The 27,436-nt window shown below is 46.1% G+C and overlaps 1 protein-coding gene across 1 annotated transcript in view; it reads left to right on the top strand.

Annotated features, from left to right (window-relative positions):
• Positions 1 to 27,436, top strand: part of LOC138492304 (rab5 GDP/GTP exchange factor-like) — a 664,850-nt gene that overhangs the window by 224,061 nt on the left and 413,353 nt on the right. The window contains exon 5 of the mRNA XM_069619350.1: positions 5,439 to 5,508. Coding sequence (XP_069475451.1) covers positions 5,439 to 5,508 — 70 coding nt within the window. The remainder of the gene's footprint in view (positions 1 to 5,438; positions 5,509 to 27,436) is intronic.

Below are 27,436 nucleotides of genomic sequence, written 5' to 3'. Positions count from 1 at the left end.
GGAAAGAGAGGCCCAGATATCTTTTGGAGTATCCTGTGGAAAGGCTGTAAAAGCCTGCGAAAGCTCTAGCGGAATGGCTGAGAAATCTAATGGATAATTCCACTGAGAGTCTGAGGAAGCCTTTTGAGACTTCTAAGGAAGCGTAGGAACGCTATTTGAAAATTCTCAGGAAAACTCCTTAGTCTCCTTGATACAGGTCAACAACAAAAGGTAATTTGGATCCTTGAACTGTCAGTGGCAAAGAAAGTTGGAGAACGATTGAAGAATCGGACTGGACTGTGGGAAACAAAGGAATGGTCTCTTAGATGCTGAGACTAAGGCGGAAACTGTTAAAGGACTAAGACCTTTTGCTGAATCCTGACAGACTTGGAAAACATAATGTTTTTATCTTGACAAAACATACTTTATTTAGTGTAATAAAAGTTGAAAAAGGTTCTTGACTATCTTGAGCCAACCATTTGTGACACGTACATTGGGCATTACCGGTGACCCTACATATTGAACAGCATTAGTTGATTTGTGAAAAAACAGTGTTTGAAGCAGCATTTTAAGAGGAAAAGGGAATAACTGATATCACTTTCTTGATATTTTATACCCGAGAGTGCAGCTTTAGGTAGTTTTGGAAAAGAAGCCATTGGTCAAATGAAATACTGAGGCTTTGAACGTTTGGGATGAAGAAATGTGAGAGGGAGAAAAGAGATTAGGATATGAGTTGTTTATTGGAGAAAAAGCAGAAAAAAAGACAACCTCACCCCCAGGAGGATTAATACAGAGAAAACTAAAACAGGCCCAGGAGTCGACTGTGGTTAAAAACAAGGATAGTTTATTATGCAGTTTAGAGGTGAAGGAGGAAAATTGAGTGAGTGTTAATGCTCCTTTAGAAAACTTTCCCTCCATATTCTATGGACCCCAAACCGTTTGCTTACGTCTTTGACCATGTGTTGACTTTTTACAAAGAAATGAAGCCTTCAGCTTCACTTCCCGGGCCTCTATTCTCATTTGGCATGGGGAAACTGACTAGTCCTTCAGACTGTCGGTACTGGGAAATTGTTTCCCCTTTGCTTTGTAAACGTTTTCATATTGCACACAGCATCTTTCAATGCAGTGCACTGGGAATACTTTTGTACCACCCTAGACTTTTAAGAAAGGAATTTCTGGTTACAGTTTAATGTACCCAAAGACAATCTGGTGGTAGCAGATACCTTTTTACCATTTTTACTGAAGGTGGCTAGTGGCCTAAAATGGCTGTGCCACGCAATTATTCGCTTGTTCTTTGGCCATTTTGTTGTTTGGCCTTTTTAGGTGAGGAAATCCCTAATATGGTCATGCACTGACTCAGGAGGATAGCTGAGGGGCAACGTGCTCGCAAGACGACACAGGGCAACACGGGTTCGATCCCCGGGTCAGCGCTTAGAAACCTCTCGGTAATTAAGCGTGTTATAACCAATCATATCATATCATTTGCCATGGAAAGCTAGATTTTCACAGGCTAGTGCATACCATTTGTGTGTGGACCCAGGAAGTGGGTTGGGCCTGTCTGATACCAATCCACAAACTGGTGTCAGTGAGTCTGGTGCGCATGCATGAGTCAGACACACATTGGTCCCTGGGTGGATCACAGCGGACGGAGTGAGTGATACAGATCCTTTCCATTGGAGGGCTGAGTTTGATCACTCACCTGAATTTGGGATAAGAAGGGGAGTCCTGCAGCCATTCCAGCAGATCAGAAACAGAGCTACGTATCCTGTGTAGCTGTGCAGCCAACTGAAGACGAGAGGATGACTTCTGAAGAGGCCTGGCAACCTTTCTTGCAAATGACCCAGTGAAGCCCTGCTGAACTACCTGATCTCAGAAGGCCCTCGTCGGTGCTTCGCCCCATGGACTGGGGAGACCAACTAGTCTCAACGTCTTCTTGCGTTCCTGCAGCTTTGAGCCTTTGGAAGTCTCCCTGGACCACCTGACCAGCTCTGAATTGTGCTACTGTGCCAGAAGTGTCACCGTTCTGTCTTTTCCTCTGGAACTTCAGTGTTTGCCAGCTAGTCCTACTGGAACTTCGGTGTTTGCCAGCTAGTCCTACAAGTCACCTTCCTGTCACGTTTCAGCTTTCTAGCATCAAGGGATCCTGTCCTGGAAGTCTATCATTTTTCACGACTGGAGAGACGCCTGCTGTCGCCCTTGTCTGGTGACTCGTGCTGAAACTGGCCATCCCCCATTTGGTAGAATGTTCGGAAGAGCCCTACATCAGTGCCTGATGCACTTAAGGTCCTGGACCGGACAGGAATCGTCCTTACACCTGCAGCTCCTGGGCATCTTCTACTGGATTGAACGGCAGGAAAATCTACCTCCAGCGACTTCCATCCAACCTGCCAAGTCCTTTGGGGAAAATCAGAGTAAGGGCAGTGAGTAGTCGCAATATTTACTGGTGCCCCCTATTTTCACCTTTCTAAAAGTTTTTCAACAACTTTGATTTATTCCATTCTTTTGTTTTTTAAACGTTTACCTAAACAACTGATAGATAAAGTACTTTACTTAACTATAAACTTGTGAAGTCTCTTGGAAACCCTTCTCACCACCACAAGGTGCATATATTGGGGCGACTGTGCTTCGGAGTCACAGATCATGTGGAGTCCCCCAGAGGGCATATATTTTTCCCTTGCTAGTCAATATTTACTTTCTCACCCTATGCAATGAATTAGAACTACCTGGGATATTTTTCTGCAATTACGCCGATGACTTCCAATTGATCGTAGACATTACTGGAAATCACAAAAAGGACCAACTAACGTTGGCCGCAGCTTATTACATCATAAAATGCTGGATGTCCACAAATTGGCTCTGTTTAAACGCAGCCAAGACCGAATTGATGCTATTCAGTCCCCGGCAGGCTCAATCCAAACTAGACTAGAGGTATGCCTGTTTTACTATTGAAGGCAGCCAAATTAAAGTGGTGCAGAAAGTAAAGACACTGGGTACTTACATGGAGGAAAGTCTGGACTGTGAAGCACATTTAACTGCGATCACCACAAGAACCCACTACCACCTTAATGGAACTCAGGCAAGTGGCACCCCTAGTCTCAATAGAGAATTGCATTAAGCTTGCGAGAGCGGTGATCCTCCGACGTGTAGATTATTGCAACGCACTTCTGGGAGGTGCTAATAAGGCCAATATTCAACAACTACAGAAAATTCAGAATGCCGCAGTACGGATCATCTTCCAGATGAAACATTCAGAGCCAACAAGTGCAGCCAGGAAAAGACTACAATGGCCCCAGTGGCAGCGCGCATTCAGTTTAAATTGCTAACCACCTGCCATAAGTGCATCTTTGGTAATGCTCCAGCATATCTGAAGGATAAGGTTAACATCTACCATCCTAAGAAATACCTAAGAACAGCAGAGGGTTTCCTGTTGGAACTACACTGGGTAAAGCGAGCCCGTGGTGTAGGCCGGGCCTTCCATGTTCAGGGTGCTAGAGCATGGAATGCCTTACCTTCACAGTTCCGAAAAACTGAGAACCATCTTGGTTTTTGGAAGCAGTTGAAGACGATCCCTTTTAACTAGAATAGATTTGTGCTAAGCAATCCACTTATCCATTCATGTCTCTCGGCGCCTAGATGCCTACGGGCTTTGGCGCGACATAAGCGTAATAACATAACATAACAAGCACTCTTTCTGCCTTTGTCCTCTCTCTTAAAGGAACTTTGCACTTTTTGGACACAAGGCCCCATTCAAACTGGGGATTGGATTCATGAAGTTAGGGCTACTATTCGTATGGACTGGTTCTCTTATTGCATAACTACTTACCTTCCTTTTCAGGTGTTATGGGGAATTGTGTACATTTCTATAACGAAAGGTGACTGTCTATATGTTTTAGAGTGTTGTGTGATATTACCTGCTTGATTTAGTTTTTCTAGTGTGTTTTTGGCCCTATAATAAATATAGTATTTTGCACTTACCTTTCCAAGTAGAATCATTGTGTGGTTCACTTTGTGGACTCATTGTGGACCTCTGACCCCACTCGCCTCTCCCGAGACTAAGCCTTGACCACAATCCACGCTTACCTTGATTGGGTTTGGCTAACCTCACTACAACTAGGGTGGCCTCATGAAATCTGTCCCTCAGGCCAGATTTGAGAAATCCATTTTAACAATTAGGAATAATCTAAATTGAAATGTTAATGAAAACCAAAAAACAATCCATAGAGTAAATGTGTCATGGTATAACAAAAGTAAGGTCGCAACACTGAGCACTGTGAATCACCATAAAATAGAATAGCAGGTGATACATAGCTGGTTGTGAGGTTACAGACAGATACGATTTAATTCTTAGAAGGACAGATCCACCAATAAAAAGATTGTGTAAAAAAAGAGAACACTGGCGTTTAAGGGAGCTAGAATAGAAGACAATTTGGCATTATGCAATTGATAAAGACAGTCAGAGTACATAAGAGTACAGTATCAGAGCGAGCAGGTAAACATTATACTGAAGTGGTGACAAGAGGTTGTCATTAATAAGAAAGCAGCGGATTGGAGATAAAGCATTTGTTCCAGTAATTTAGACAAATATGACAGCATGGAGAAGAATGTTGTATCGTATATATTATCCAGTTTTTGAGGGTTATTGAAGAAGGTAATTAATCTTTTATAGCGTGGTATATTACCTATCTTTAAGTGCTGCACCGGGATTCAAACCTGTGTTGCTCTGTGTGTCTTGTTTACAAGACAAATGCATTGCCCCTGATCTATCCTCCCGGCAAGTGGTATTGCAGTGCTTACAGTGTCATGAGGAAGGAGTGCCTGTTGCTCTTTGGGTTCCCATGGCGAGGCAGCAATCTCCTGTATGTGTCTCTGTGTATTGTGTGAAAGCAGTAACCTGTGGATTAGTGAGTCCTCATATTCTCATAGGCAGTAGTCCGCTTTAATCCAGGCAGCGCTGACTGTCTCTAACAGAGGCAACAGTGACCTAAAATAAATGCAGTGCAAGGAGTCTTGACAGAAAACTGTATGGTCTACAAACAGGCTGGCATACCTGGGAAGAACTCACAGAAGGATAATGCTGTTGTTTTTCCATGCAGCGTTGAGGCTCTTTGTAGCATGGAACATTCAGGATCATCAAATTAGTGTGATATATCATTAACTTCAAAGCTTATGTTTTCTGGAGGAGGCCACAGAAGTCAAAGGATGTCTCAAATATTTTGTGCACTGTTCACAATATCATTATAACTCTGAGCACTTTCATAAATTCATGGAATTCTGAGGACAATGGGTAGGGGAATACAAAATGCCTATATTCCCTTCAGTTATGAGGTTTGTCTCGTATTCTCAGTGCACCGCTAAGAGTCTACGCATGCATGAATGTCACATGCATGTTATGTGGTCTTGGAAAAGAGCGGTTTACCCCTTGATTAAGCTGTCCTGTCTTGTCTTTTATTCCTATTAAGGAAATGCAGGTGCAGGAGCAATCCGATATGGTGCAAGATTTCTATCAAAGCATGACTGCTCATTTCCAAGGTAAGGATTCACTCATTTTCATTCCCATTGCACACACGTATCGGACAAACTGTGGAGGGCCACTAATAACCTTTGTTTACCTGAACAGTATCCAGGGCCTGAATGGTAAATTAACACATGGGTTCCTGGTGCCATTCAATCAAGATCTTTGGAATGTGGGCTTCAGCTCATGATGAAAGCTTATGTTCATGCTGCCTGGGCAGTCTTCCCCTGCATCCTTTTCTCAGCCCGATTTAGGATTCCTTGCTTGGCCTCACCTGCCTCCCCCACATCTAAAGGCACCTCCTTGATTGATTCTCATCAATGTTGCTGCAGGCACCCTTTGGTTTACCTTCTTGCCCTTCACTGGTACCACCCGATACATAGAAATCGAAGGGAGGCTTTGCCCTGAGCTCTATTTTAAGGGTGTGAGGTCTTGGTGACTCCAAAGCTCCAAGAGTCCAAAGCTATTATTCTTTATCAAATAGAAGGTCCAATAGTAAGACATCTATCGACTTGACATAGTGATTAATCAATTCCTTGGTTGTTGCCGACACGTGTTTTGACCCGTAACAGTCTTTTTCAATGCTTTAACATAGTATTGTAAAACACATTGTAGGAACAAGTGATCGATAACACAAATTGGGTACAGACCTGATATCATACCCGAAATAAGTGTACATGGTGATTTGATAACTGTGTTAAGTATGTCTATGTATGTGTTAGTTCAGTTTTCAAAATACCTCACCTGATATACTTCGATCTTAATGAGGGAGACTTATTAGTCTTATGTATCTATATGCATTCTTATTTCTGAGGTGAATGATCTGTGAATGATATTGGTGATGCTGTTGTTAAGCTATGGTTCAATTTAAACCGTGTACCTGGAAGTCAATGGATGTGTGGGTGCACTTACTTCAAAATTCTCCACATGCAATAAATGCCTCAACGTGTGTATTGCCGCCTTTCCTTTATTAATTCAGACCCATTGGTAAGTCCTGGTCGGTCTATCCGTGAAGATTATATAGAACCTAATGTCACGAATGGTCATGTAAAAACGTTCTGATGTTGTAGGTATCATTTCCCCAAGGCTCCTGTGTCTCCCAGATACTCTATAATATATTTACCAAGCTGCTATTCGACCTCCTGGATGATCTGGGCATCTCCTGCACTAACTATGCCGATGATACCCAGATCCACCTTTCCATCTTATGTAATTACAATACCGACTCCAATGCACTGAGCAAAATCTATCAAAGCATCCAGGCTTGGATGGCGCAACACGCCCTATGCCTAAACGATGTGAAAACAGAGTTGCTTCTCATTGGAACGCAATCTTGCCTATGAAAACGTAACAGAGACTATTAACCCTTTGTCATTGACAGTCACATTATTCTAGTCTCAAAAGAAGTAAAAACGCTGGGGTATTATCTGGACTCTTCGCTCTCCCTAACAAGACAGGTAGACACCATCACCTCTGCGGCAGCATACACTTGTAAACTTTTCAAAACCTGCAGGCCTTTCCTGACCCCCGAAAGTTGCATCATGATTGCCAGAGCTCTTATTCTTTCCAGAATAGACAACTACATGCTCTTTTCGCAGGCTCTACTACACGGAACATAAAAAACTACAGATCATCCAAAATAACGCATTGAATATTGCAAAGAAAAGAGCATATCTATCCTGCAAGACGGAATGCCCTCTGGCTGCCAGTTCGTGAACTCATCTTATTCAAAACACTTTTGTTATCGCAGAAATGCATGTCAAACACTGCCCTAAAAACTTATCCAGAAAATTCACCAAACCTCAATCCAATAGACCTACCCGGGCCGTCCAAACTTGCACCTCCTCTACATTCCAAGGTTCAAGTTGCAAAAAGGAGGGGGCAGTAGCTTTCCAGTGGTGGCTGCGAAAAACTGGAATGCTCTCCTGCTTGCTCTGAGATCAGAACCTTCATTCTGGTCCTTAACGCAAAAGCCTTAACATGGCTATTCACACTAGATCCTTAACATGTCATACCATTATGCTTCTCTAGGATTGTAAAATCTTATTATGATTTGTAACAACACTGTCTGTTTTTTTTGTTCTTTTGTCTCTCTCTGTAACAAGCACCCATATACCTAGGGGTTTGGTGCGCTCTACAAATGCCAAAATAAATGCATTTGCTTCCAGTATTTAGAATATATCCATGTCCCCAGCCATGCAGTAAAACCAGCATATGTGTGTATATGCCATGGGGCCATGCACTGGATAATGGCATAACTATTATATAATTATGAAATGGTTGCCCCCGTACGAGCGTAGCGCTTCTGATGTCTCTCAGTGCTCGTGAACTACTCAAGGCAGTGCATTGTTTCGGGAGGATAGCTCAGCGGCAACGTGCTCACTTTGGAAACAAGACGACACAGAGCAATACAGGTTCGAGCCCCGGGTCAATGCTTAGAAACCTCTGGGTATTAAGCGCGTTATAAATAACCTATCATATCACATCATTACCTCACGTTTAACGTAATGGTTTCCGGCTTAGCTCACATGGCAGGGTTTGGGAGTGAGGATATTAGAACTAAATAATAGAGCTGGCATAATGCAATTAGGGAGACGGATATTTTCTCTGTTACTAGTTCCTCTTAGCAGGGCCGGCCCTAGGATTCTTCAAAGCCCTGGTCAGCACAAGATGTGCAGGCCCCCTTATTTGCATAAATGGTGACACGTGATATTACAGAAAAGTATTCACAGAATTAGTCTTTAATATGCAAAATATCATGCGCAGTTACATTAAAAACACATTGCCATTAGTAAGGCAGGAGACAAATACAATCTGACGTCCAGTATATGATTTGTCACTGTCAACATTTACCTATGTGGCAATATCAGGAGAGAGGCTTTATTTTGTAGTAGCAGACAAAATGAGACGGGGGGGCCTCATCAATATACCCCGTGAGCCTTCATTGGTTGGTGTGAGCAGGTCACAACTATTTGGCGGATGGAGGAAAGGAAAGGGGAAGCAGGGAATCCCATAACAGAATGTAGGAATGGCAATTTAGCAGGTTAGGTGGCTTTTGCTGAGATGTTATGTTTATATCTGCATGTAAATCGTATGGCTTTTTTCCCATTGCTGCTACAAAATGTTCTGTGAAATGTGGTGTTTTGACTATGGGATATCTACGGCTCCCTCGCATCACTAGGTGTGGGAACGTCTGATACTATAGCAAAAATCAAAAGCTGGCACCTATTATTTGTATTATTTTATTTATTGTGTCTCTTAGTACAAATGTACTTTTAACATAAGAAAACAATCACACATAACAAATACCATGTTTTAAAAGGCCAATACAAACAGAAGAATCAGCACAAATTTTAACAATGCTTAAATGTAACTTCTAAAAATCCACTGCACATTCCTTTAACAACTCTAAAATGTGTATGGACAAACTCAGTTCATTACAATTTAAAGTCCTTCGCCATAATTCTTCCTCTGTAGTAGCGTACTTCAAAGTTAAAATTCTAATGTGCAGGGAACATAAAGTCGGACACTGGACACACAAATGCTTCAGGGTCTCAATGTGTATATGACAGTGGCGGTACAGTCTCTCCTCCTGAGGGATCTTCAGTCGCCGCCCTAGTATTTCATGTGTTTGCACCAAGTTTAACCTTATTCGTAGCATTTGGCACCTGAAGTCCCTCGAAGGGTGCTTTTTCAGGTATGCAGCAGGCGAATTGAAAGCTTTACATGTCCAGTCTAAATGATCACCAAAACATTTGTGTTGAAGTAGGGATTCTCTAACACCAGCCCACACATGTCTAGACAATTTTAATTTAGCCACTGTTGGAGTAATTACTAGCTGGCACCGATATCTTAAAGTGAAATAGACAAGTTTGATTCAATTGACCTTTCCCCTTAGAATGAAAGTGCACCAGCCAACAATATTGGCATTTAAAAAACATTGATCAACACCAGAAAATCAGAGTGGAGATTTTCCAACAACTACGCTGGCAAAGTGTAAAAGGTGCCCACCTTTTAATCCCAACAATCTATAGTTAAATATTCCCAGGAAAACAAAATCCCAGTAAGAGACAAGTGTTTTGATGACACTTTTATGTGGTTTTGTGGGTAAGTGTCTGCAATTTGACAACCTGGGTGAAATCCTTGTAGCTGAACACTTTAGCAAGTTTGCCAGAATCAAAAATACCAAAGCGGGGTAGCGGCCACCCTCTGAAATAAGTGTGCCTACCCACATGATCCTCTACTTATGCCCTAAAAAACAACATATGGCCACAATGAGGGAAAATAACATCTCCAGGATTGCAATCTCTGGGCATATATGAATGACTTGCTTGCCTGCTCACCGTTTGCCCTTACCCCTATGTTAGACAGAAACCTGTGCAGTTCCCTCTGGGACCACTGCAAAAGATTTAAGACTACAGGTGTTTGGCAGTAAACCCAATTGGTAGCAGTCTGCACTACCCAGATATACATACCTGGTAGCTGTGGCTGAGCAGTCAGACTTCTCTCAAGAAGAGTTAGGCAGTATACAGAGCATACACAATAGGTCAAGAGAGCACAGTAGAACAAGCAAACACTGACCAGAGCTTGGTGTAAAAGAGATATAATTATTTATTTAAAAACACATCTAGTAAACACACTGGCACTAATATCGAGCAGTTAAAAAACATGGTCACTAAAAGATATACACTCCCTTAAACGGTTATTAGACAAGTCTTAAGTAAAGCAACACTTATTTTCAGACAGCAGTGAGCGCTTAACGAAGATGGCACTCTAATAACTTGGTTAACAAGGGAGAGAAAGGCAAAGCATAGATAGAACAGGTCGCAACACTTTAAAACGAACACAGTAAGAGAAGAAGGCAGGTTAAAACTGTGACGTTAATGTTCAGAAAGCCGGACCCACTTTAAGAGGATCTGCAAGAAATGTGTCCAAGGTCACATGGTTGAAAGTGCACCGAAGTCTCGACAAAGGTTCAGAAAAGTGTTGGACAACAGAAAGGGACCAGTTAGATGGTCAGGCGGCCAGCCCAGTCCAGAAGGTTAAGGAGTTACTGTCACCTTGTATCAATCTGTAGAAAGGGAGGTCTGGTGGACACGGTACCTTAAAAATGTTGCGAACGCTCCAGCGGGGGCAGTTGTTCCTGGCAGCGGGTGCAAGTCGGTGCTTCGTCCGGTGGAAGAGAGGATCTCGTCGTGGAGGAAAGCAGAAGGTCGTTGCACTGCCAGGGAAGAAGCCAGCCGCGGAGTTCTCAATTAAAAGGAGCGATCCTTTTATTCGCGGTGCAAGGTTAAGTGGCTATCCGGTTGCCGGGGTGCTTGGCAAGGGCAATTCGATCACTTGGACGTCTTGGAAGCGAAAAAGAAGGTAAACTGGTTGTTCCCACCAGTCAAGCGAAGAAGACTCTCGAGCAGGGAGATCTCCTCTGTCGTTGGGAAGTGGTGAGTCGGTTCAGCAGGGCTCCACCGGTGGTGTCGTCGTAGCAGGTCGGCTCAGCTTCTCCCTCTTCGGATTTTCAGGCCCTTGGCGACTTCTGAAGTTCCAGTCCCAAAAGCCCTGCTTTTATGCAAGAAACCCCCATTCATTCAGCCTAGCTGTCAATCAAACATGGTAAGTGGTGAGCGGGGCGGCTCACCACTTGGGCCAATCACGCAAGAGTGCGACTTGGGTTGGCAAGGCAACTTAATCCAAGGTGCCTAAACCCCCTCCCACACCCCCTGTGGTACCCAGACAGAGTGGCACCACTTTGGAGGGCTTCTGTGTAGAAGCCTGCCAAAAGTGGAACAAAGGGCTCGACCTTTGGTTTGGAGTTAGAGAGGCGAACACAAATGCCATTTTAAAACCGAGTTCTGGCACAAAGATCTTACCAGTGAATTAATATTAAATAAATAAACCGGCGGTATCTTTAACATTGCACCAAAAAGTGGTGCGAGTAAAATACATGGGAAAATCCTATAGAGAATATTCTTAAGGAATATAACAAGTAGTATCCACTGCCACCAGCCAAAACTCGACGAGGGGGAACGGGACAGTGCCCCCTCGAACAGACCCCGGGGCAATCGAATTGCCGCTACCAGTACGTCCACAATATGATGGTTTGTACCAGTTCTGTTAGTAATTTGGGACTAGTAAAGCCGATGGTGTCTTTACATGCCCTGGGAGACAGTAGTCAGCCCCAGGGTATGGAGTCTATGGTGGGGGTCACCTAGGACACCCCTGTGTTACTGCACCGAGGGTGCTGTGTAACACACATAGAAAAAACACGAGACCCTATGGAGTAAAAGACCCCATAGCCCATAAAACACATAGATCAACAAAGGAATACCCCAAATCATGTCCAAGAGTGCGAGGAAAAGAGTCTCACTCTTGGCAGGAGAAAAAAACAAACTCCAGAAATCCAGCAAAGCTGCTGGGGGACTCACTAGGTTAGGAAATTCAGCCTAAACAGAGAATTCTCCCTAACACTCACCCCCCAGACTAAGGGACAGGAGGATTTAATCCACTCCTGGATGAATCTCATACCTCTAGTCGATGACATACATCCTAGAGAGACCATCAGCATTTTGGTGGTGACACCCTGACCTGTGCTCAATGGTGAAATCAAACCCTTGCAGGCAGATTGACCATCTCAATAGTTTTGGGTTTTGCCCCTTCATTTGCATTAACCATCTCAAGGGTTGGTGGTCAGTCTGAATAACAAAAGTAGAACCATACTAAACTTCTTCAGAGCCCACACAATAGCAAAACACTTGCGTTCAATGGTTGCCCACCTTGTTTCAGGATCCTTCAGTTTTCTACTGATGAAGCAAATGGGGTGCTCCCTACCTTTCCCATCCAGTTGACTGAGGACTGCACCTATTCCTACATTTGAAGCATCTGTCTGCACAATGAAAGTTTGGTGGTAGTCAGGAGCTCTGAGTACTGGGGCTCGGCAAAGAGCCTTTTTCAGGTTTTCAAAGGCCTGATTGCACTCCTCATTCCATCTAACCTTTTTAGGGAATTTCGGAGAGGAGATGACATTCAGTGGAAAAGCTATGGTCCCATAGTTCTCTTTGAAATTCCTGTAGTTCCCAGTGAGACCTAAGAAGGCTCTCACCTGGGTCTGAGTAGTAGGTGTTGTCCAATTTTGCACAGCTTCAATCTTACTGAGCAAAGGCCTTATTTCTCCACCTCCTACCTCATGTCCAAGGTAGACCACTTTACTCTGTCCAATCTGGCATTTACTTGCCTTTATGGTCAGATTGGCCTCTCCAAGAGCCTGCAAAACAAATCTCAAATGGTCCACATGTTGTTCCCAGGAATTGCTGAACACTGCTATGTCATCCAAGTATGCCATGCAGAAGTCCCCCATCCCATTCAGAACCTGGTTTACCATCCTTTGAAATGTAGCAGGTGCATTTTTCAATCCAAAAGGCATAACCTTAAACTGGTATAAGCCAACTGGGGTAGAAAATGCAGTTTTCTCCTTGGCATGGTCTGTCAGGGCTATTTGCCAATAGCCTGACGTCAAGACACGTGCTGAGGAACTTGGCTGAACCAAGTCTATCCACCAACTCATCTGTTCTTGGCAAAGGGTGGGCATCAGTCTTGGTGACTGCCTTAAGAGCTCTATAATCCACACATAATCTAAGTTCTTTAGATCCTGCCTTTGGCACTAACACAACTGGGCTAGATCATGGACTAGTAGAGGGCTCTATTACCCCGAGATCAAGCATCTTGCTGACCTCACCTTTGATGTGGGTTCTTACATTTTCTGACATCCTGTATTCTCTGCTTTTGACTGTCAGACAGTCACCAGTGAGTGTGTCATGCTGTCCCCAAGGGGTCAAGCCTGGTGAAAGTGAGAACACAGAGGCAAACTGATTTAACATGGATTTGCACTCTTCTTGTTGCTCAGGTGTCAGATTTGAAGAGAGATTTACTCCTTCAATCTTTTTGTCTAAAGGTAAGCCTCTGAGGAGATCAGGAAGAGCTTCACTCTCTTTTTCTTCCTCCAATGATGCTAGAAGCAAAGCCCCTACATCAAGGTCTGGAGACGTACGCTTTTAGTCTGTTGGTGTGGAAGACTGTTGGAGCCTCCTTGGGATTGCCCAAGTCCACCAGATAGTTGACCTCTCCAAGTTTACCCACAACTTTGAAGGGTCCGATCCATTTGTCTTGCAAGGCCCTCTGCCTTGTTGGAATCATAACGAGAACTAGCTGGTCTTGAGTAAACTCAACCATGTTAGCCTTTTGATCATGCCAGTGTTTGACCAAAGCTTGTCCAGCTTTCAAGTTATCACTTGCTTCTGCCATCATGTGTGACATTCTCCTCCGGAGACCTATCACATAGTCAGTCACTCTGACTGGCTTGGGGGAAGGAGCACTCTCCAACCCCTCCTTGATCAGGGCTAAGGGGCCTCTGACCAGATGACCATAAAGAAGCTTGAAGGGAGAATAACCTACTCCCTCCTGAGGGACTTCTCTATAAGCAAAGAGAAGGCATGGCAGTAGAAGGTCCCACTTTAGTTTAAGGGGGTCCTCTAAAGCACCTATCATGCTCTTCATGGTTCTGTTGAACCTTTCAACCAATCCATTTGTCTGAGGGTGGTATGCTGTTGAGAACTTGTAAGTAACTCCACAGGTTTTCCACATGGTTTTCATGTAGTGGGACATAAAGTTTGACCCCCTGTCAGAGATTACTTCCTTAGGAAACCCAACCCTGGTAAAAATACCAAGAGGGCCTTAGCCACAGCCGGAGCTGTAACAGTCCTCATAGGAATTGCCTCAGGGTACCTAGAAGCATGGTATACTACAACAAGTATAAACCTGTTGCCTGAGGAGGTTTGAGGATCAAGGGGACCAACAATGTCAATCCCTACTCTCTCAAATGGGAATACCACAACTGGGAGAGGCACTAAAGGTGCCACATTCTTGGAGCCAACCTTACCAGAAGTCTGGCAGGTGTGCTAGCTCCTGCAGTACTTATCTACCTCAGCCCCCATCTTTGGCCAATAAAAGTAGAGTGAGAGCCTTTCCTTAGTCTTCTTGAAACTCAAGTGACCAGCCAAAGGAATCTCGTGGGCTAACTGCAAGAACTGTGGTCTTTTCTCTTGGGGTACTACAAGTAGTTTGTTGTCCCCAGGTGCAGACTCTGTTGGTTCACTGTAGAAGAGGCCATCTTCCCAGTGCAACCTATATTTCCCAAGCTCTTGCCCTTCAGCTTGAGCATCTGTCTGGTGGCGAAGACCTTCCCGAGTTGGACATTCTCTCTGTCCCTTACTGAAGTCTGCCCTGTTGGGTCCACCTTCTGCCAGTAAAGACTGCAGCTCAGGATGGTCAACAGGATCCAGATCTCCAATGTGTTCCTGGCCTTCCACTAGCTCTTCCTCAGAGTCTAGTTCAACCACACAGGGTTGTACCACCCTCTCAACCTCAGCTGGAGGGGGAGTTACTGGTGTAACTTTGGACAACCTAGGGGAAGTCCGTGTTGGCTGCACTGGAGTGCTGGCTGTTGGGTTCTTTTTAGAAGGTTTAGGTTTCCCTTTTTCTTCTGGTTTCTTAGATGCAGCAGCTGACATCTCCAGTGGAGCAGGAGTGATCTCTTTCTTCATCATCTCCTTGGGAGTACCTCTCATGGTTCTCTCCCTTGCAGGTCTGGTGAGCTCCTGTAACCTTTTACTAGGGGGCCTGGGGGTATGTGACACTACTCCAAGAGTTTTCAAGTCATTACCCAACAGAACTCTTCCTGGCACCTCACTTTGTATGCTGACAGGTATTTTCACAGTCATGTCATTACACTGGATGAGAACTGGTAATTGGGGAAGCATCTGCACAGGCCCTCCAGCTAACTTGGTGAGGCGTTTGGGTGCCTTAGCAACATCCTCAGCCTGAAAAAACGATTTGTCCACCACAGTTATGCTGGCCCCAGTGTCCCTAATGGCAGGAGTCTCCTGACCATTCACCTGGACACTGTCCTTATAATACTGTTTAGTATTTTCTGGGATAGAATTATAGACATCTAAATTCTGTTGTTCCCACAAACCCAGAGACACTAAAGAAACACTGGCTGAGACTCCAATGGGTTCATCAGCCAGTAGTAGAAAGTTTCCACTTGCCATTTGGGCTTCCTCCTCTGGAGCGAAGGCTAAGGAGACAAGCTGGACCCCTGAAGGTTTACCCTTACATCTGGGATCTCCTTTCACATGGTCAGTAGAGCCACAAAGCATTTACCAAATACTTTCTGGAATGGTGGCTTGTTCTGGCCTCCTTCTGGTTTGGCACCAGAAGGTACACTAGCCTGATTCGGTTTTCCTTGAGGCTTACCCTTATGGTTCTGTTTGGGGCCCTCTTTGGGATTGGAATTATTAGAATTCTCTTTGGAGTCCTTTTTAGGCTGTTTTCCCTCCTCCTTTTTCTGAGTAGCCCCAGAATCCTTGTGAGTGGCCCTGTTGGCAACCCACAAGTCAGCAGCCTTAGTTAACTTCCTGGAATCTAATTCCTTTGAATCAGTCAAGTGTTGTCTGAGCTCAGGAGAGCAGGCATCATAAATTGACTCCAACATTACAAGATTCTTCATTCCTTGATAAGTGTTAACCATGTAACCCTTAATCCATCCCTCTAAGTGTTTCAAACTTTCACTCACCCAGGTAGCCCAAGGGGTACCATCATGCTTTTTGAGGGTCCTAAACCTCTTAAGGTACTGGGAAGGGGTATTCCCAAATCTAGCTATTAAAGCTAGTTTTACACATTCATAATCCTTCTTATCCACCTCCCCCAAGTCCATTACCACATCCGTTGCAACAGGGGGAAGCCTAGAGAACAACCAAGGAAGTAACTCATTCCCTGTGATGTCCTGGAGCCCATGATTATATTCAAACATTTTCAACCAATCCAACACATCCAATTTCGGTTCATACATACCCACTAATTCCTTAGGCATCCAGGGTCTTTTGGGACTGGAACTCCTAGAGGAACCAGAGGAGAGAGAAGCATTTTCATTTCTAGTTCATGATTAAGCTGTATTTCTCTGAGCTTTAACTCAGCTTGCTTCTGCTCAGCTTGGGCATTGATTCTTCTGAACTCTAACTCTTGATTTCGTTCAGATTGAGCAATAAAACGTTTGTACTCTAATTCAAGCTTCATTTTTTCAAGTTCAAAATATGCTGGATTACATGTGGGACCTGGTATAGGCCCAGTAGGTACAGTTGGCAAAGCAGACAGAGGCTCAGAGTGGCTAACTTCATTAGGTTCACTTTCCTCTTCTGATTCGTTATCAATACTTTGATTCAGATCAATAACATTACTGTTTTCTACATTTGCTGTGGGGGGTAGATTCCTCTGTACCACCCAGACTTTGGTTTTCTAACAATCTTTCTACAAGTTCTATTTTCTTGCCCTTCTCAGAGAGATTCTTATGTCTACACAACACTTTTAAGCAATCAGCAGTTTTGGCAGACAATGATTCTAGGGTATAACTCTCCATAGCAGACATATTTAGAAAATCGGCTTTTTAGTGGTAAACCTTGTGGTTAGTTGTCCTAAAGTATTCCAAGGTACACTAAAGTGTATACTCAATACAAATCCCACCGCTGTACACCAGTGTTAGACAGAAACCTGTGCAGTTCCCTCTGGGACCACTGCAAAAGATTTAAGACTACAGGTGTTTGGCAGTAAACCCAATTGGTAGCAGTCTGCACCACCCAGATTTACCTGGTAGCTGTGGCTGAGCAGTCAGACTTCTCTCAAGACGAGTTAGGCAGTATACAGAGCATACAGAATAGGCCAAGAGAGCACAGTAGAACAAGCAAACGCTGACCAGAGCTTGGTGTAAAAGAGATATCATTATTTATTTAAAAACACATCTAGTAAACACACTGGCACTAATAACAAGCAGTTCAAAAACATGGTCACTAAAAGGTATATACTCCCTTAAACGGTTATTAGACAAGTCTTAAGTAAAGCAACACTTATTTTCAGACAGCGGTGAGCGCTTAACGAAGATGGCACTCTAATAACTTGGTTAACAAGGGAGAGAAAGGCAAAGCATAGATAGAACAGGTCCCAACACTTTAAAACGAACACAGTAAGAGAAGAAGGCAGGTTAAAACCGTGAAGTTGAAGTTCAGAAAGCCGGACCCACTTTAAGAGGATCCGCGAGAAATGTGTCCAAGGTCACACGGTTGAAAGTGCACCGAAGTCTCGACAAAGGTTCAGAAAAGTGTTGGACAACAGAAAGGGACCAGTTAGATGGTCAGGCGGCCAGCCCAGTCCAGAAGGTTAAGGAGTTACTGTCACCTTGTAGCAATCTATAGAAAGGGAGGCCTGGCAGACACGGTACCTTAAAAATCTTGAGAACGCTCCAGCGGGGGCAGTTGTTCCTGGCCGCGGGTGCAAGTTGGTGCTTCGTTGCACTGCCAGGGAAGAAACCAGCCGCAGAGTTCTCAATTAAAAGGAGCGGTCCTTTTATTCGCGGTGCACGGGTAAGTGGCTATCCGGTTGCCGGGGTGCTTGGCACGGGCAATTCGACCACTTGGACGTCTTGGAAGCGAAAAAGAAGGTAAACTGGTTGTTCCCACCAGTCAAGGGAAGAAGACTCTCCAGCTGGGAGATCTCCTCTGTCGTTGGGAAGTGGTGAGTCGGTTCAGCAGGGCTCCACCGGTGGTGTCGTCGTAGCAGGTCGGCTCGGCTTCTCCCTCTTTGGATTTTCAGGTCCTGTGGCGACTTCTGAAGTTCCAGTCCCAAAAGCCCTGCTTTTATGCAAGAAACCCCCATTCATTCAGCCTAGCTGTCAATCAAACATGCTAAGTGGTGAGCGGGGCGGCTCACCACTTGGGCCAATCCCGCAAGAGTGCGACTTGGGTTGGCAAGGCAACTTAGTCCAAGGTGCCTAAACCCCCTCCCACACCCCCTGTGGTACCCAGACAGAGTGGCACCACTTCTGTGTAGAAGCCCGCCAAAAGTGGAACAAAGGGCTCGACCTTTGATTTGGAGTTACAGAGGCGAACACAAACGCCACTTTAAAACCGAGTTCTGGCACAAAGATCCTACCAGTGAATTAATATTAAATAAATAAACCGGCGGTATCTTTAACATTGTACCAAAAAGTGGTGCGAGTAAAATACATGGGAAAATCCCATAGAGAATATTCTTAAGGAATATAACCAGTAGTATCCGCTGCCACTCGACAAGGGGGGACGGGACAGTGCCCCCTCAACAACAGACCCAGCGGCAATCGAATTGCCCCTACCAGTACGTCCACAATATGATGGTTTGTACCGGTTCTGTTAGTAATTTGGGACTAGTAAAGCCGATGGTGACTTTACATGCCCTGGGAGACAGTAGTCAGCCCCAGGATATGGAGTCTATGGTGGGGGTCACCTAGGACACACCTGTGTTACTGCACCGAGGGTGCTGTGTAACACACATAGAAAAAACACATGAGACCCTATGGAGTAAAAGACCCCATAGCCCATAAAACACATAGATCAACAAAGGAATACCCCAAATCATATCCAAGAGTTCGAGGAAAAGAGTCTCACTCTTGGCAGGAGAAAAAAACAAACTCCAGAAATCCAGCAAAGCTGCTGGTGGACTCACTAGGTTAGGAAATTCAGTCTAAACAGAGAATTCTCCCTAACAGCCTATGTTTGGCTTTGAACAGTACTGTTTTTATAAATATGGCTTAAAAAGTACACAAACTATAATGAGGTATTCACACAAATATATAAATCCTTATAGAAACATGTTAGGAAAACACTGATCAATTGTTGCATTATGCTGCTCTTCTTGAATGGGACTATTGTGAGAAAATGTTCCTTATCTGTTTGTTTTTCAATGTTTGACAAATACAGGCTTTCAATATTGTGTGATGAAAATATTTCATACTACTTTAAAAGCTAGGCTAGAGCAAAGAAAAGTGACAAGCAGTAATTATGGGGCCTGCAGCATCTGATGGGCTGCTGGGAATGGGGTATTTGTCTTAAGAGCATCACAGTGGCTTGGGAGGTGACAACGTGGCCTCACTCGTAAAAAGCACAAATCATCCAAGGAAGCAGCACATAATGTGACCTGCTATAGCCTGCACCCCCCCTGCGAGCGGGCCCCTGTGACACTGCACACACTGCACATGCCTTGGGCCATCACTGCCTCTCAGTAGTTCAAACAGCGATGATTGGCGTGTTCTTTGTTCTGTTCTGGTGTCAAGCGCCATATTGTTACCATGTTGATATAATGAAGAATGACATCATACGCCTGCGTGCACCATCACTAATGCTGTCGTCTGTGTGTTGTTAATGATGCCCTAAGACGTAAAATGAGTTGCGGAATTAGATAATGGACCGGATATGGTCTTGAAATGATAAACATAAGCTGAATGTGGTCATTGTGATATCATATCATCATGATATGATGTCATTTGATGTTAGTTATCTCTGCTGCACCCACTGTTGTTTACTCTCAATATTTGGATGTGTAGTAAAGTGAGAAATGTTATTTTGGATCTAATTTGTGCTAAAGAGCCTGATTATGTGTATGTGTATCCTAATGCCCATAATTGCAAGGCTTGTTGAAGGTCATGTATATGAGGACATAGTATAGTGTAGCTCATTGAGGCAGTGCTGTGCACATATTTTGTGTGATACAGAGGTCCTGGTTCATTCTTAAATTAATAAAAGGAAATCGGCCAACCCAGCTGAGCTGCAGGAGAAGCCAGAGAAGCAAGAAAAGGCGACCGACCTGCCTAAAAAGGCCCAAGCAGCGCAAGAAAAATCATCGTCGACGATCGAGATGGTGGCGGCCGCACTCACGAATGCCAAAGGGGCTGACCCGATGGAGGTAGCCCCGACTGCACCCAGGTTATTCCTACCACCAAGGTGGGAGGCCTCGGCCGGGGCAGTAGAGGGGACACCGGAAAAGAGGATGCCATTGCTAAGCCCAAATCCGACCCATCAGGGTGCAAAAAGGGGGGGGCGTGGAGGCCACAGGACAGGCCGTAATACTCCAAGGCACAGTTATTTCTTGTACAGGTTAGGAAGAGCAGGAGTGCATACACCCGATCCTTGAGGGACGATGACGACGTAAACGCAGACGGGACGACGGCGGAAATGCCAACGACGGCACAGGGCCTAGTAGGTCTAGCGCCAGATTCCGCTGAGACATGTATTGTTGGACATCCTTTTGACCCTGCACATGTTGGTGTCGGAAATTCAGAAAAGAATGGCCCTGGTGGCCCCGGACCAGCCTCTGGCGAAAAGGAGGAAGCGCCATCCAAGGCAACTGCATCAGCACCCTCACCCGCGCCACATGCCTTCGCCCGCGAGGGACCAGGACACTGGGAAGGACACAGCGGCGACAACATCATCATGGTGGGCGGATCGCGCCAACCAAAGTCGTCCCACCGGGTGAGGTGGGGTTGTTTCATGCCATGGTCGCCAGAGTGTCCGAGCTCTTCCAGCTAACGACCGAGGAGACCAAAAAGGAAGGCTTCCTATACCCGAGGCGCAAGGCCAAAAGGAAGACCGTCATGGAGGCTGGAGAAAAATGATCGGGTGCCGGAATGTTGGGAAGGAGCTAGTGCCTTCCTTCACGCCCAAACGCTTTAGAATTAGCCAAGACTTCTTTTGACTGCTTCTAGGCACTACACAAGACCAGGGAAGAGGAGGGGCACTGAGAAAGCTTTTTCATGCAAATATAATTACACACACACACACATTGGCAGGCACTAAAACAAGGCAGTTATTATTTAGAAATAAGGTATAAATAACTATTAACTGAATACATTTGTAAATGTTAAATCCTATTAATTCTAAAATCTCAAAGAACAAAAGTAGCAGGCTCTCTGCCAAAAGGAATGTGGCCTGCACTAAAAATGGATGACAGGGCTCATGCAGTGTTGCGTCACTGAGGCTAGCTCTGGCAGAGCAGCACAAAGTAACTCAGCTGCTGTCTGCTGTCTGTCGAAAGCCCACGCATGCTAACAGGAGATTTTAACATACTCATGCACAACCTACAGAATTATGAAAACTAGGTTTAAAAGAATTTACAGGACCAGATAAAAATATGAGTAGAATGAGTGAGGTATGGAGAGAATGACTGGAAAATGTTTTTGTACATTAAATATTCATAGGTAGCAAAATGAAGCTACAAGTGTATATTGGCATAGGCTAGCAATATGTAAAGTAGCGTGTCCTAAACAGAAATCGCCAACCATGAAGAAAGGAAGACTGAAGCATCCCTTGTATGGAAGCAGGACAAGTTGACATAAAGCCATGCCCATCCACAGCGATGCCACTATAGCAAGTTATGAGTATACAAGCTCCTACCTTGCTCCCGTTTGCAGGAGAATAGAACGGTTGAGGGGCAGAAGAGGCCGTTCAGGGAGCAGAGTTCTTTGCCCCCATACTCATTTCTGTAAATAATACATTTGTTATCTTTGCAAGATAGACTCTTAGCCTTACTTCCCCAGAGGGGTGCATTTATTCTGGTGTGAGCGTGATTAGGGGTACTCTTATAATTAGGGAATACCCCTGTAAATTTGGCTACCATTACAGGAGTCTGCACCCAAGTGTCTACAGTTGCAGCTGTCGCCAGACTCTGTGGTATCGGTGGCTGCGAGGAAGAGATCATCTAACTCCTCGTCCTCCGTCCCCTCGGACAGCGAAGGGAAGAAGTTGGACGCCATGGGGAGAAGAGTCATCTACTGCGCGGCATCGACTGTCAAGGCGTGAACGCACTGGCGATCCTGGCCAGATACTACATGGAGCTGTGGTTCAAACTGGCCCATATTCTGGAGTTCCTGCCCAACGACAAGTGGGTGGAGACGATCTGCCTCCTCCAGGAAGGGAAGTGGCTTCGGACCATGCTATCACAGTGGCTGTGAACATCTCCAAAACAGGTTTCCGACAGATGGGGAACAGTGTCTGCCTCAGTCGTCGAGGCTGGCTGCAGGCCACCAATTTCCGCCAGGAGATCGAAGCGAGGGTATTGGACATGCCCTTCGACTGGGACAACTTCTTCGGGAAGACCGTCGACGAGTCCTTACAGGGCATCAAGACTGATACAGAGATAGCTCATACCCTGGGCACTCTCCAGCAGCACTGCTCTTCCTTTTGCACCTCTTGCAGAAAGTCTGGCAGATCGACAAAGGGTTTCGGTGGCGGTTTCTCGTCGTACCGTCAACCCTCACGATCCACAACCCAGGAGGCCTGCAGAGGCCGTTCCAAGCCTTTCCATGCAGGTGGCCAGTGCTGTCTTTGCCCCCAAGGCGGATTGCAGGCGCTGAAGCAGGACTGAACCGGCCGTGACGTCAGGCCCCAACTCATGCACCCCCGTGAGAGGCCGGCTGGCAGGATTCATCAGTGAGGGGAAGAAGATCTCCACCGACAGATGGATGCTGGACGCTCTCGTCCACGGACATACACTGGAGTTTCAGGGAAAGTGTCAGCGGATCCTGCGGGTGATCCGGCAGTAGAAGGACATCCCTCAGCTCCTGCAGGTGGTACGGGCCATGCTAAAATAGAGCTGGTTCCAAGACGACTCCGGGGCTCCGAGTCTACTCCAGATGCTTCTTAGTCAGAAAGAAGACCGGGGGGCTGGAGGTCCATTCTAGACCTACGACGTCTCAACAACTACCTCAAGTCCCAAAAATTCAGGATGGTCACGTTGCAGCACGTGCTCGGCCAACTCGAGGTAGGAGACTTCTTGACGTCGCTGGATCTGGAGGACGCATACTTCCATGTCCCCATTCACATGAAGCATCGGAAGTTCTCGAAGTGCAGGAAAGACACTACCAATTCAAGGCCCTCCCTTCCAGCCGGAAGTTGGCACCCAGGGTGTTTACAAAGTGCTTGGCACCATTGGTGGCTCATCTACGTCTACAGGGGATTCACATGTACCCGTACCTCGACGACTGTCTCATCTGGGCCAGGTCAAGGTAAGTAGCCATCGAACACACAAAGAGGACCATTCGGCTGCTGACGGATCTGGGGTTCGCTGTCAATTATCCAAAGTCCTGCTTGACAACATCGCAGAAAGCACTGTTCCTTAGAGCCAGACACAACACGGTCGCCTGCCTGGCGTAGCCCTTGGGAGAGGGTAGTGGCCATACTGGGGAAGGTGCCACGGCTCTTGTCACTGAAGGGCGCCAAAGTGAGGACCATGAAGTCGTTGCTCGGCATTATGTCGTTGTGCATCTACCTTGTGCATCTGCAGGTTACGCATGCGGCCACTTCAGGAGTTCCTGAACATTCACTGGGTACAAGTGTCCAGAAGCTTTGCAGACAAGATCCCTCTCGATGAGGAGTTCAGTTGGGCGATCCAGTGGTGGACTCCAGCGTCGCCCGGGGCACGGGGTTTCAAAATCCCCCATATCAGGAGACATTCACCACAGACGCTTTCCTGGAGGGCTGGGGAGCCCACACCGGACGTCTGCACACCAGAGGCTTGTGGCTGCCGGAGTAGAAGAAGCTCCTCATCAATATTCTGGAGCTGTAGGCAGTGTTCCGGGCCCTTAAGTCATTCCTTCTGTCCCTGAAGGGCTAAGTGGCGAGGCTCTTCACAGACAACACCACCACGATGTTCTAAATCAGGATGCAGGGGGGGCACCCGATCCCCAGCGATCTCCATAGAGGCGCAGGACTTGTGGCACTGGGCCGTTCACCAAGAGATTTTCCTCATCCCCTTTCACCTGGCAGGAGTCAAGAAAACCATCACTGACTCCCTCAGCAGGGAGCTACGCTCCTGCCACGAGTGGGAACTTCGACAGGATCAGGTGGACCGCATCTTCCTCAAGTAGGGCAGACCCCAACATCGATCTGTTTGCGACGGCGGTGAACTCCAAATGCCAGAAATTCCCAGCAGGTTCCACCAGCCGAGGAGCATGGGGGACGCGTTTTCCTTCCTGTGGGAAGGCCTGTTCATATACGCGTTCCCTCCTTTGCGTCTCCTGCTGCAAATCATCAGTCAACTCAAACAGTGCAGATGCAGGATGATACTTGTCGCCCCGGCGTGGGCGAGGCAGATTTGGTACCCAGACCTTCTCAGCCTGTCAACGTCACCTCTGATCAAGCTGCCAGTGGTCGCGGATCTGCTCACCAGAGAAGGAGGCGCAATCCTGCATCACGACCCAGAATCACTGAAACTGAGGGCTTGGCTCCTGCAGCCCTAGAGTTCGGCTGATACGGGTTTGCCGGTGGACTGCAGGGAAGTCCTTGCCAAGGCCAGAGCGTCATCGACTCAAGTCCTATGCACAAGTGGAAGCGTTTTGTGACGTGGTGCCAGTCACAGAAGATCAACCCTCTGAGGGTCATGGCCCCACAGATTCTTCCATACTTGTTGTCCTTGGCCAAGGGCGGGGCTGGCGCAGGCCTCTATCAAGGTGCATCTGGCGGTTATCTCCCGCTATACCAGGTCTCCAGGACGATCTTCTCTTAGGTCCCACTGTCTCATCAAGGAGTTTCTTAAAGGACTGTTTCGATCTTTCCCGCCGGAGAAGGCTCCTGCCCCGGCATGGGAACTCAACGTGGTGCTGACAAGGCTCATGGGGGTCCCCTTCGAGCCTATGCATCAGGCATCTCTCAAGTTCCTCTCATGGAAGACGGCTTTGCTCGTGGCCATCACTTCTGCCAGGAGGGTAGGTGGGATACAGGACCTATCCTGCACGAGTCACGGGTGGTACTACGGATGCACCCCTCCTTCATGCCAAAGGTCCCGTCGGAATTCCACCTCAATGAACCTTTGGTGTTGCCTGTGTTTTTTGTAAAACCTTTGTCGCCGGCTGAGAGGACTTTGCACTCGCTGGACGTTGCTCATGCTCTGAAGCTCTACGCGGCATGCAGCAAGTGTTTTCAGAAGACGTCTCAACTGTTCATGAACTTTGGTACTATGAACCATGGGACGGCCTTCTCCAAGGCTTTCATCTCACAATTGCTCTCCGGCTGCATCACACTCTGTCATCGGTTGGCAAACCGACCTCTGCACGGCCGTCCGAGAGCCCATTCCACCAGAGCGATCGATGCGACAACGGCGTTCCTGTCTGGTGTGCCCCTGCTGGACATCTGCAGAGCCGCTACATGAGATCCACGCACACCTTCACGAGATTCTACTGTATCGACAGGGATTCCAGAGAGGGGTCCAGGGTCGGCCAAGCAGTGCTACGCGACCTGTTCGCTTGAAGGTTAGCCTCTTCCGGAGGTAAGAATGATTGCTTCTTGTGTATTGTTGTATTGCTATGCATTCTTTATTTATGGGCATGTGAATCCATGCCAGACCCATACTGGAGAACAATAGTTACAGGTAAGTAACTTGTTCCTTATCTTTTGCATACAACATCAGCGACGCTAATTGTTATACTTCTCGGACACTTTGCCTGCTAGCACGGTTATACCTAAACGTGCATGCACGATCTAAGAAGTGGCAAGCAAAGGTTGGGAAGGGAAGAAAAAAGAAGACTGACTCCTAGCCATTCCAGTTGTGCCAAACAAAGAGAGCTTGATCAGAAATGGCAGCTGCCGTAGCTGCAGATGAATCACCCGATGTGTTGAGAAACTCACCAGCTCCTTGTTTAGCAGTGAATCCCATGGATCTGGGAAAGCTGGAAGTGATTTGCCAGAAGCCGGTTAGCCAGGCAGTTGAGCCTGCCTTATCGGCATATTGCCATTGGCAAGGACTGATATGTCAGAGGTTGTGACACTGATGCTTCCTCCACGTCAAACAAAGGAGAAAACTACATATACTCCCTGTCATGAAAAGTGTATCATAAAGACACTAACCAGACAAGTCTCTACAAGCTCCAACATTGTCTCTGTCTGGAACAAAAAAGTCAGCATGCCGAAGGTTTGTCGACAACTGCGGGAAAAGAACAATTGAAACACACAGAACCGCCTGCTCTTCACAAAATATATACTCAAGCTTTAGTCCATCATAACGACATGCAGGAAGTCCTGGTTCAACCAGCAAAATTGTCAGGTGTAGAAACCAACTTTAAGCATTTCTTTTTAAATCTGGCTCACGCAGAAAAGATCTCTTGGTGAAACTCTATGGAGCTAGGCCTGAGTGTTTATGATAGAAGCTTTTGGAAGGGTTCCCAAGGATAGAAGGCTACACTCCACCTTTGACTGGCCTGAGAACTATTCATATAAGTGAATCTGACTCTTGGGCAGGTCCTGAAAAGGAGTGTATGATCGAACACGCCTCAATTCTAAAAGAACATCTGGTGGTTTGCTTGATAAATGTTCCACAGGTCTCGTCGCGGCAAGTATTGCATGAAACCCTTAAAGACATGGATGACGGAGTTAAATTAACTTCTCCATCAATCTCGGCTTTAAACGTAGTCCTAAATTCTTTTATGAACCTCTATGAACATCTGAAGGACACTTTGTCTGCAAATGTTTTGCAGTCTAGTGAGATAGAAATAGTACTGGGCATGCTACAGGACCTATTTGAAAAACAAAGATCCACTACTAATATTTTCCAAAGAGGATATATTCCAAAGAGGAAGCAGACTACCACGGTTGTGGTTCCCTGCAGAAAGATCTGCAGGCGCAGCCTCTAGGTGTTGGCCAATGTAACCAACAATGGATTACGATTCAGAAGATGCACCCAGACCTGCCAAACCCACTCCCTAGAAAAGGCTGCGGAAGTACAATGAAGTCCAGAGGATCAGGAGGCAGAGGCAAGTTCCAATGTCGGTTTTTATTTGGTTCTGGGCAGCAGGAAACCTGTGATGGAAGGATGGACCAAGGGTGCCAACGCAGCCATGAGGCAACTAGTTGGTGGCCGAAGACTAGCAAGACAACTCAAGACTGACCCTAAAGATCTAGTCAGAGGATGCTGTGGTCTGGGCACTAAGATGCAGGATGTTGCATTGAACGTTTCAAAGACAACAGCAAAGTCTAGGACTGAAGACTCCATGGATGAGCAAGCACTTTCCAATGGTAAAAATAACGCTGTTGAGTATGGCTATGAAAC

Source organism: Ambystoma mexicanum, chromosome 10 (genome assembly GCF_040938575.1).
Source record: "Ambystoma mexicanum isolate Mex_15411 chromosome 10, UKY_AmexF1_1, whole genome shotgun sequence".
Lineage (NCBI taxonomy): Eukaryota > Metazoa > Chordata > Amphibia > Caudata > Ambystomatidae > Ambystoma > Ambystoma mexicanum.
The sequence above is the reverse complement of the archived record's forward strand: the minus strand, read 5'-3'. Positions and strand labels throughout refer to the sequence as shown.